Source organism: Raphanus sativus, chromosome 4 (assembly GCF_000801105.2).
Source record: "Raphanus sativus cultivar WK10039 chromosome 4, ASM80110v3, whole genome shotgun sequence".
NCBI lineage: Eukaryota > Viridiplantae > Streptophyta > Magnoliopsida > Brassicales > Brassicaceae > Raphanus > Raphanus sativus.
Window position 1 is genome coordinate 3647089 of NC_079514.1, and position 12090 is coordinate 3659178.

The window sequence follows — 12090 nt, forward strand, 5'->3', positions numbered from 1 at the left end:
TTTGTTTTAAGACTCATAAAATTTGTTAAACTTGTGGTGTGATTCGTTTAATATAAAGAAACCCTAAAAAAAAAAACCTAATATAAACTTCTGAAAATATACTCCCACTTGTGGAAATAATTTTCAGAAGTTAATAGAGATGGAATGCTTTTTAAAAATAAATATGGAATGTTGTGTGGAATAACCGCAACTACATAAGTTCTCACCATATGTTTTCTGAGTTCTTAAGCTCAAGTATGAGTTAGTATGCAGTTTCGTTTTCCATCTTCAGTGGGGAACATTTATCATATTATAAATTTTATATCTTTATTTTTTTGTCATGAATTTATTATTTAACTTTACTCATGGAGATAACTAAAAACTATACAGAGTTTACTTTTAGAAGAATCTAATATTTCCGATTTTCAGTGTATAAATATTGTGTAAGGTGTGATCGACACCAAGTTCATATTTAGTATTTATACGAAACTGACAATATATAATATGGATTGGAATTGATGTTTAACTAAATTGTCAATAGAAATAAACAAAATGAATATTCAAGTTGAAAATACATTTGCGGAAAGCCATGAACAAGTTAGAGCACCTTTAACGCGGTCTCTACACCGCGTCTTTAGTGTATTTAGGTTTAAAAATAAATAAAAATTGTGTAAATACACTATATACGTCGCTTAATTAGGAGGCAGAAGAAACGGGTTCCAGCAACACGCGTCACACATTCACCCTTTCTTTCTCTCTCTCGACGGTCGATCTTCTCTCCTCTCTCGTGACTCCTCGAGGACACCAATCGATTTTCTCTGGTGATCTCTCCTCGACGGAATTTCTCGACAACGGAATCACCCGGCGTCTCTCTCGGTGGAATCGTCGTCTCTATCGGTCTCCTCGACGACTCTGCTTCTCTCTCAGTCTCCTCGTCTCTCTCGCTATCTCTCTGTCAAATCAAAAGGAAAGCTATGTATTTGTCCTTTTATGTTTGAATCCTTCTTTGTTATTTTGATTTGTTGTTGTGTTGCATGCGTGTCTTTGTGTTCGTTTATGTCTCTGTATTTGATTTTGTCTCTTGCGTTTCCTTTTCAAATGGACGGATCCAAAAGGCAGGAAGGTTGTTCAAAGAAGACGACGATTGCAATACAGGTTTGACATATATCTTGGTTCTGTTAGATTCTTTAAGGGTTTGGTCTGGAACGAATTGGAACACATGATGAATAGATAGAACTTGTTTGTGGTCTGGAACGAATTGACATATATCTCTCTGTTTGTTGAATTTGTCTGTTGATAAATGTTTCTTCTGTTGTGTGATGAATGCTTCTTAAAAGATCGATGAGTACTGATTATTTTTGATTTTGTCTCTTGATTTGTTTGTTGTGTTGAAAAATATTTGTTGTGTTTGTTAGGTCTGGTGATTAAAAGATCGATCATTACTGATAACTGATGATTTTGTCTCTGTATTTTTTGGTTTTTTTGTCATCTGTAGATTATCAATATTAAACTAAAGATTCAGAAAATACAACATTCTCCCAAGCCAATAAGAAGACGAGAAAGGGAGAAGGCTAGAGAGCTTAAGCCACTTGCAGAAACAGAGCAAATACAAACAACCATGTTCGTAAAGAAGGAACAAAAGTTACAACAACCGTGTAGAGGGAGAGGTTATCTCACTGTCGAAGATGTGCATAAGCCATTTCGGACTTCCAGTTGCCACATAAGATCGAGTTCTCAATTCTTTGGTCACACTTGTAGCAATGAGATCAGCCCCTCTATTGGTTGTTCTTTCTTCTTTTTGGAACCTCCACCAAATCAGGCCTTGTAGAGCTTCCAACAACTGTAGACCTTGAGGCTTGAAAGAAGGCCAGCGTCTCGGTGTAGTGATCACATCTATCACACAAGAGACATTCAATGTAAAGATAACTCTGTGCCTTCGGTGCTCACATCTGTATTTTTGGTTTAAATCTATGTTTAAAATGTTAATTGTTAATTTTAAGTTTAATAATTTTATTTTATTTTAAGAACTCCTAAATAGAAGACTCCCATTGGAGCACAAATATATTAGGGTCTTTAACTGCTGTCTCCTAATTCACTTTTTCCACAAAAAAGTATTAAAAAAAAATAAGAACTCCTAATTGGATCTTTGGGTTAATGGTGCTCTTAAGACCGTCATTACCTCCTCGTGACGTACTAATGTTCTAAATTCTGCCTACATCATTGTGACTCACGAGATACATTTATTATATTAATGGAGACAGCATTATGCTATGGTTTGAGAACGAAATCACTTTTTAAAAAAGTTTACTGCCAATGGTTTGTTTTTTAAAGTATTTGATTTCGAGTGGGAGAGATGTATTATCAATTTTTAAAAAGTTCAGTCAAAATTTTCACATTCGTAGTGTAAAATTTCATGTGGAGCAGCATTGAAAGACATTAGTGTCCATGTGAGATTTCTATAAAATAATTATTCATTATACGATGATCATTACATCGTTCATATAGATCAATTGTTAATTATAGTTATAGATTCACCTTCCTTCTTACATCAACTAGGAATGTTTAAAAAAAAACACTAGGAATGTTTATGATTTCTATGAGAGAACATATTCTTCGCAGAAATAAAATAGTGTTGAAACTTGGAAGGTCAAAAGAAATCTAATTACTAGTAAGATTAATAAAGATTAATAGGAAGGGAGGATGAGTCAAAGTCAGATTCCGTAGGCACCGTCGGGGCAATCAGACGCCATGCATGCTTGGGTGCGGCGAGGCCTTCGTTTTTCTCTTACAACTTTTTTTTTTAATATTTTACCTTTCGGCGAAATAAGATTACGTTGATAAATGTCCTGAAATTCTCCTTTAGTAAAAACATAGATATGTATTAATCTGGACTTTAGAATATTGTAAATTTGTAATATAAATAATCAACGATCCTACAGAAAACGATAAACATGGAACTTACATTTAGTTATATAGAAAGTAAAAAAAAAAAGGTATAGTTAGCAGTATAGCAAGATATAATATTTTGGTAAGTTTTCAGATCTCATGTAATCGTAATTATTTGTATACAATTATCCAACGACATGATTTTTCTAATCTTGCATAAAAATCAGAAACATGAAACTAATTGATAACAGATTTCCTATCATCGGAACCAGAAATGTGAAAATCAAGTTTTCGTGTGTACACAGTGTACACCATACTCCAAAGCAAATAGTAACAAATTATTCAACCACCACGTACGGTGAACATATTCACCATCCATAGTCTTTATCAAGAATGACGTAGAAATTGACATATTTTTTTAAAAAAGTATGTACGTAAAAGAAAATGATTAATGGATAAGTAACCTATTTTCGAAAAGGAGTTTTTATGAAAGGATTTCACTATAAGATAAATAATAATATGGATACCCAATAAGTTCGATAGAGAATCACAAAAACTGAATATTGTGACACCGAGGCATTGAATGCATGCACGTAACGAACGTTGGACAACTCATCAGATCATAAGAATCCGTCGCTCCATGTTCACTAAGAATTGATTTATATCGTAATAAGATCATATATGGATCTACAAAATACTTAGAAATTCGAATTCAATAATTTCTAGTATTTTCAAATTCAACCGATGTGTATATACGTAAATACAGTATAGAAATTTGTTTTAGTGATAGTTAATTAACTACTCACTAATTTCAGTCAAACTCAAAACATAATAAAACTTCTGGAAAACCTAACATACATTGTTAGGGCAGGTGACCCAGTAGACTTACATATTCGAGTTATTTTGCTCCGGTATAATTTAAATTATAGTATTTTATTGGCTTCTTACATTTTATAAGTATTCGAGATTCTCGGTTATGTTTTGATTACCTTCTAAAATGGTGTTATATGGTCGAAACATTATTTTATTAAATTATAAAAGAGAGGAAACTAGCTACTCCCTCCGTTTCAGTTTATTTGTCGTTCTAGATTTCGGCATACAGATTAATAAAACATTTAAATTTATATATTTACTAGATGAAAACATCACTACTAATACACCTAACTAGATTTCAACCAATAGAAAAATAGATTAGATTAGAAAGTCAATAAATTTTACATTGAAATTATAAAAAAACACTTATTTTGAAACAAAAATTTTGCTCCAAAACAACATCTAATTCGAAACGGAGGGAGTATTAGCTAGTGCTAGTCAAATAATGTTTCGCGATCATATTCAGATCAATAATGATGGAATTGGAATTAACTGGCATGTAGTACTATCTAGGCATGTGGAGGAAATTTCTCGGAAAGCACACTACACTTGCTCTTGAATGTGACTTCTTACTCATATGCTTATTATATATACTTATAACAGACTTGCACATAACTCTTCTTTTACGTCCTCTCATAAGTACTAATCTTTGTAAGACTATCGATCTGAAGAGTCTGAGTCTACCGTTTGAGTGATCCCTAAGCGAGACTATAGTCACTTTTATATGTTGGTACACCAGCTTATATATGGCATATTATACAGGGAATATATTCACCCTTTCTGCTCTTGATATGTATTGATGATATTAATTGCTAATTGAATTTCAATACTATTGCAAACATAAGATATTGTGACTATTTTAGATTTCAATAATTAAGAGAACATGTTGAAGGAGGAAACGGTTTCGGATCATCAACATGAATGAAAGAGAGAGACTCAGAGATTTCGTTTAAATGATGCGCAAGTACAATGTATCTAAAGTTCCTATGCTATTTTTTTGTGTTGTCCCATTGCGAGTTGTCATACTCTTTTGGAAGGGTTGGTATGATCGGTGAGCTTTTTTCTTCTAACGGGCCGGAGATATTTCGTGGGAGCATAGGTCCTATCCCCTCATAAATGTGTAATAGCATTTGGAAAAAGAAATATCAGAGGTCAGAAGATGGATACTTATTGGGCAAGAGATGAGCCATCAGCCTATAGGCCCAATAGTCTTAGTACGAGTATATACCTTCGAATCCTCTGAAAAATCGGTGCATGGAAGAGAGATTCCGGCATATGCACCCACAAAAAGAAGACAAAAGATTGCACAAAAGGATTGAAACATTTTGTCAAGTCATAGTCAGGAGATTATTAAGAATGAAAAAATAAGAAACGCTTAGACTGGAAACGGAGCAGCATCGCAACGGCTATCGGAGAAGATTCCACATTATAAATATACGAGATTTGAATAATACATAATAGATATGGATTATTTTATTTACTACCAATTGATTTTAAATTGAAAGTCTAACGCAGACGGTCGAATCAGTGAGGTGAATCGCTGTTGTTTAATATTGCAATGCAAATTCCAAATGTTTAGGTATTTGTTTCTCTAGTTTGGTTAAGCTTTTTGCTTTTGGAATGGAAAAGAAAACTCACTAAGCAATAGTTTTCATTTTATTAATTATCAATTTCATCCAACCTTTGTAAATCATTTGGACCATAAGAATCGTAACACAAATTACGAATTGTCCGTCTGAGTTGATCGAAAGACATAAAGTGGTCGTGTGATTAGTGGTTGTGATTTTGTCATTTGGCGAAAGTTGATTGCGATTTTTAAGGTAATTGTACGTGAAACAAAAGCATAACACTTTTATAATTTCGAAGCATTTTTTCTTTACTCGAAATAACATCGAAACATATATCAACGGGCCACGTCAAGTAAGAAAAACAATAATAGAGAGAGAGGGAGTCAGGGACTCAGGAGAGACTGTAAGCTTGGCTTTTCGGGCACAGAAAAGACACGAGAGTATCAAGCGACAGTGACTTTAGGTTTGAATATCAAACCTTTTATCTACTCCCAACACATCTATCAAATTTTACAATTTTCATCAATGTGATAGAAATTAAAAACCTATGAGACAATAGAAAAATAAAGAAAAAGAAACACTAGTCAATATTATAAACTGAATTCATACATTCATGTCTAATATATGAAAGTCTAATAAAGGTGACTGTTGAGTGGACCTTCTCTCTCTAAACTCTCCACCTTCTCTCTACGACAAGTAAACAAAACACAAAGCAAGCGGCCTTCGCTCCGGCGTTCGGAGACACCGGCGGAAGAGCGGGTGTGCGTTAGCTCCGACGCCGGAGGCATCTTCTCCCTCGATCTCCTTTTCCCTTTGCTTCCTCAACTACATCTCCCTCGCCGTCAACATGTCTGCTTCTGTGGTAGGACTCTCGCTACCGGAAACCTAGATCTTCCCGGGGAGTGATAGATCTGGTGGTCGGGTTGCCGTCTGGAGAATCAACGAGGCGGTGGGGACTGTGGTGTGAACGGAGTCGGCTTTTAAGGTACGAGCACCCGCGGATCTCGTTTTCCATTTGTAGATCCCGTCGTTGTACGTGGTGATATCGGCGCGTGAGGTCGAGTGAGACTCTCTTCTCTGTTCTTCATCTTGTTATGCGACAGCGGTCGTGTGAAGAGGTGTTGTTGGCTTTCTGTGAACCGAGGCTTGGTGTCTCGTCTCGGGTTTCGGTTTTGCCTCCGCCCAACAGAGGCTTCGTTGGTTATGAAGGTGCGTACCTAGTGATTCTTGCGGCTGTGTGGTCATGGTTTCTCTGGGATCCCTGCGTGTGAAGCTCGAGTGGGTATTGAGACTCTGTCGTCTATGGCAGTCTATCCAGCCTTCAACAGCTTCTCTCTGTTTGTCTTATCTCATCACGAGTCAGGTTCAAGTTTGCTCGGGTCAGGTGGATCTGAGAAGCTAAGGTTTCGCTGTATTGATACTTGTTGCCTCTCCAGCGATGTGTGTTCTTGCAGCGTGTAGGAGACTGGGTTTGGGTTCTCCAGCTCGGGCCAAGGCGTCGGTTCTGAAGCACGATTGAGTCAGTCGGACTTCTCTCGGCGAGGAGACTTGGTTGAAGATTGGTTATCCCGATGCTTTGGAGGCTGTTTGGCTTCCTAGCAGACTAATCTTTATTTCTTATGCAGGAACTAAAGCTCTTGAACTGTTGATTTTGCCTTCATTACAGCCTGTTGTTAGTGGGGATGCACTTTGCTTGTTGTCTGCTGATCGCAGCTTTGTTGCATCCGTGGTCTTTTGGTTCTTGAGGCTTCGGGTTTCTTTGTAAGTCCATTGTCCTTATACCATTCGATCTTAGAGCTTAATGTCAGTCGAGAATGCAAGTTTGAAGAGATCATCAGAGTCTAGCTACTTCAACGATGACACAAGAAGAACCGGCATCCAAGGCAACAAGGTAAACCTCACCCTTCAAGTGGTCATCATCGGTGAAGAGAACGGTCAATGATATTCTAAGGATTACGGAGCACTCTAGCAGAACGTGTCGGTATGGTGGGCGCACTAAACTAGTGTTGTTATGTATGATCTAGGAAATTTTGTTCAAATCAAACTTGTATTCGAGACTTGAAACCCGTTTTTCGGGATGTTATTTAATAGTAAATATTTAAAAAAAAAAAAAAAAAAAAAAAAAAAAAAAATGAAAGTAGAATAATGAAAACTGAAAACCTATGCGTGAAAATTTTTCTATTGTTGCTACAATTATGTCACATATATAATCGAGAATTTATGTGTGTGAATTCGATATGTGATAAGATATGGCACTGTACGCACGTCCCGAATTTGAAGAAAGAGATAGGAGAAGACTGAAGGAGAGTTTTTTGGGCTTATCCACCAGCAAGAAGATGATAAGTGACATCCCAACACTTGTCCACCTGTTCTTGCTCTGTCCCTTTTATCATGTACATGTGATTCCATAAAATTATTATTATTTTTGTAGAAATTGATCAATTTGTACGACTTGTTCCAACATGATTCTCTTATAAAAATATAATATCTTTTAGAGATCTTACCTAAAATCATTGATGTTAAAATAAAAATCTTACCTAAATGATACAAATACGGAAAGTTTCTGTATTTGCATTTAAGTAGACGTTGAAATCTGTGGGCAATTCTGGGTATCTACCAAGTGTATCAAAACAATGTATAAACTATACATTTATAAAGAGGTAGGTATTGACTATCGTAGTAATCCACTACATTTGAAATGAATAAAAGAGTTGAAACTATCAAATTGATGATGAATAAAACAACTTGACACTGTATAAACTATAGCAAACATTGCAAAGAGATTGACTTGGGTGGTTTCATGTTGTAAATCTAATATGTAATCTGGTTTTCTATATTTGATATTATTTTGGTATATATGATTGTATAAAGCATCATCGAATGTTTAACATATTTACATCGATAATCTTTTTAAGCAGGTTACATGTATGCTAAACACTTATTACGAGGTGATTTTCCCGTGCTCATGCACGGATATAAATATTTGTAAAGTGAATATATTACAATAATTGATTGATATTTAGTTTTAGTTTTAAAGTAGTTTGTAATTTGTATGTAAAATTTATATCAATAATACTACATTAATTTAGTTTAGACATGATTTTAGATATGTTATCTTCTATCAGTTTAATTGTTTTTATGGTCGATTTAGTTATCATTTGGATATATTGGATTACATATATTTTTATAAATTCAACTACAATATTTTTATTCAAAATATATTTAAATTTTGATTAATTTTCTTATTTGCATTTAAATTGGTTGTTGTCTTAGATATCTAAATATATTTTAGTAAAACTATGTATAACTTAAGATATATTATTCTTAGAATGAAATAATAAAAAAATAAACTTAAGTGTCTGATTCCTACTTATATAAATTAATATAACAATAATATTCTGAAATCTAATGCATATATATAAATTCTACAAAATAACTAAATTGTGACAGTTGATTAATATTTTATTTTCACTTGTTAATATGTTTTGAGTTATCCTATAATTTATATTTATAAAATAAATAAAATATTATTATAAAGTTATATATTCTTATTGTATTTAAATCTATGATTTTAGATATAAGTTGGATTAATCAAATCACTCATGTTGTGAGTATACTAAGTTAAACATTTTTTTTTCAAATGAAAACTGAAGTATAATTTTTTTTATATAATTAAGTCAAATTTTATTTTATTTATCGTTTAATTAAATGTGTATGTATTTTGGTAATATTTATCAAATTATATGTTAATCTTTTAAACAAATATTAGAAGATAAAGTGATGAACAATATTAAGTTATAAATATAAGTAATTAATAAATAAAAATATTTTATAAATTTTAAATAATTTTATGCTTTGGATATGTTGAATGGTAAACTGAAATTTATTTAAATTAAAAAAATATTTTAAATAATCTTGTAAATGAAAACTCAGATTTTCTAGGGTATTTTTATTATGGTTATATTAAGTTCCACAAACATAAAACATAAAATTAAAAAGGAAAATAAATGCTAAGATTTTTTTTTTAATTATGATAAAATTTAATACCTACCTCGTTTAAAAAATTAGTGTTATTCTATTCTTTGATCAAAAAATATTTTATAATTATTTGATCAAAATGTGTTTATTGTTGAAATTTATTTTGTATTTTATTATCTCTTAAAAATAAGCAGTAAAACTATTTGTGATTACTTTTAAGAAATTATATTATATCAATTTACGTTACTTAATTATTTTATATAATCACTTTGAAAATATATATTTTTTATTATTCAAAAAAATTTGTCAAAACAAATACAATTTTCTTTTTTTCTAATAGCAAGATTATTTATATGTGTGAAATTCATTATTATGAAATCAAATTATATGAAAATATAGTTTTCCAGCAAAGAAAGAATAGATATAAATAATTTATTTTTTTACTTCAAAAGTAAATTTTATGTTTTTTTTTAAATGGAATAACTCTATTTTGTGAACTTTTCTTTTTAATGAAATCATATTATATGTACATATATTTTCGTTTCTAAATTCAGTTTTTAAATTTTTTAGACTTTTCCTTTTTATAATATATTATATTTTGAAAGTTTTAAAAATCAAACTAAATTAGATGTAATATTTTTATTAGATATCTCAAAAATTAACTCTCTTAAGAATTAAAATCAAGATTATTTTGTGAACTTTCCTTTTTATGAATTACATTATATATAAAATGTATTTTCGTTTTTTTTTAATTTTTAATTTTTTAGATATATAGGTTATTTTAAAATAAAAAATACAAAGAAACCTAAATAAAAAAGGAAAAATAAAATAAAACAGGCATATAATAATGATAATTAAATATATATTTGATTCATTAAGGGTATCATTGTAATCAACCAACGTGAGAGTTAACGTGAGTGCGATAAATAGGAAACTGACTTAATAAATATATCACATGTTTAAGTTATATTTGGTTTTAAAACTCGGTTTTCAAATAGAATCACATGTTAAATTAATACCACTACAAACAAAAATATACGTATATTTTCCATATGTTTATGTTAATTCGACTATAATGGAATTAATTTTGCTTCTACATCAACTATGTCATCACTGGCTATGTACTTTGATACAAACTTTATACTTTTCTTGGTTTATGAGGGCTCCTAACAAAGTGGAATCAAAGTAAAAGATACTCGAGTATGCAACGAAGCCGACTAATTAATAAGAAGATTCATTTCTACACTTTTTAGTGGACACATAAATTTATTCTCTAAATAAGTGAACGTTAGAGATACATGATTTGTATCGTAACTCTTAGGACCACAACAATTTATTTTCTTGTTTTGTCCATATCATGTCAGGCCAGCTAAGACGCTACAGCAAAACTTTGGCCTCATTCTTATACAGAAACACTCTTTGATTTTTTTAATATATTAATAAAAAGGATTATAGAGGTGGAATTCGTTTTTGAAATACATTTGCAGGCAAGTTCTCCAAACCTCCAGACTAAGGCTCCAGATCGGAGAGACTATGAAACGGTTCTTAGTTTTTTAACTAAAAATTTAACCAACCCAATATACTGGTCAACCGAAGGAGATTCTACAGCGTATTTTATTGCTACAACATAAGACTAAGCAGCATAATCGAGCCACATGAAAAAAGAATTGAATCGATCCAACGCAGGAGAAGAAACACCAAACTGAAGAACACAGAAACCCTCTTATCAATCACTCTAAATATATTTGTGATCTTCAATTATTTATCTTATATATTTTCTGTTGATCGTTGCGGTAAAGGTGAAAACAAGATGCTCGAATTTCATATTTTCATATTCACCTTAAAATCAGTAATCTCCATCTTATTTTTAAAACATGGTGTTCAATGTGTTCCTTGTGTTTGTTCATATCCCTCCAACATATACAAAAGATAAAATCTATAGAATGCCTTTGAGTTATTAATCACTGAAATGAACAAAAAGAATAGCAATATCAGATATGAATGACAATATTTATTTAAACAATACTGAATCCACTCACGCAACAAACGAAATTATTTACATCGAAAAAAAAAACTCAATGAACTTAACCAATGTCACCACCATGAGGGGTGTTTTTAGCAATTCAGAAATTACAGGGAGAAATCTGCAAAAAATCTCAACATCTAGAGGAGCAAAACAAACAAACAAATAAATTAGATAACAGACTCTCAGCACTCCTCTCCTCTGTTTCTTTCCTTCATCTGCTGCTCTGTATGTATCTTTCAATAATACAAGACGAGACGACGATCACAGGAGGAACAAGAGTACTTGCGTTTGACCTTGAAACAGAGTGGTAAGAAACAGAACAACCACTTCGTCTCAGTATCTACCGCCGCCACTTTTCCGCCGCAGTATGGACACACACCCGGTGCTTGTTGGCGACCAAGCTCTGTCTTCTCCTCGTGATACACAAACTCCAAACACATTTTTCTTCTTTGTTTTTCTTACTCAGAGATCCCTTTTTGTGTCGATATATATCTTCTGGACTTGTCTCTGCTTCTGGAAGTGTGAAGAACAAGAAATGAGAAAATATTACCAGAAAGGGAAAATATTATAAAGTGTGAAGATGTTTTCTTTTGCTCACAAGGACTCTGCTGTAGGGTTTAGCTTTACAATGACAATCAATTTATAGAGGATGGAAGGAGGATTACGTGGTATAGTCACCAACGGTATATGTATTTTTTTTTTTATAATGAAATTATAAATAACACGAAATATAAGCCATGTATTTTCCTAGCATAAATACAGATTTTTAAGAGATGGGAA

General features: G+C 32.2%; 1 protein-coding gene and 1 long non-coding RNA gene across 2 annotated transcripts; one reads left to right on the top strand and one right to left on the bottom strand.

The window, feature by feature from the left end:
* Nucleotides 1-698: 698 nt before the first annotated feature.
* Nucleotides 699-1965, top strand: LOC130510453 (uncharacterized). Its single transcript, XR_008944102.1, has 2 exons — nt 699-1134; nt 1475-1965. It is a non-coding gene; the product is annotated as an uncharacterized LOC130510453 (long non-coding RNA).
* Nucleotides 1966-11275: 9310 nt separating this feature from the next.
* Nucleotides 11276-11886, bottom strand: LOC130511943 (uncharacterized). Its single transcript, XM_057009882.1, has one exon. The coding sequence runs from the start codon at nt 11748-11750 to the stop codon at nt 11547-11549; it is 204 nt and encodes a 67-aa protein (XP_056865862.1). The 5' UTR covers nt 11751-11886; the 3' UTR covers nt 11276-11546.
* Between the last annotated feature and the right edge of the window lie 204 nt (nt 11887-12090).

Bases quoted from the DNA above. Each gene is read 5' to 3' on its own strand.
- LOC130511943 (XM_057009882.1), bottom strand. From the start codon at position 11,750: ATGTGTTTGGAGTTTGTGTATCACGAGGAGAAGACAGAGCTTGGTCGC.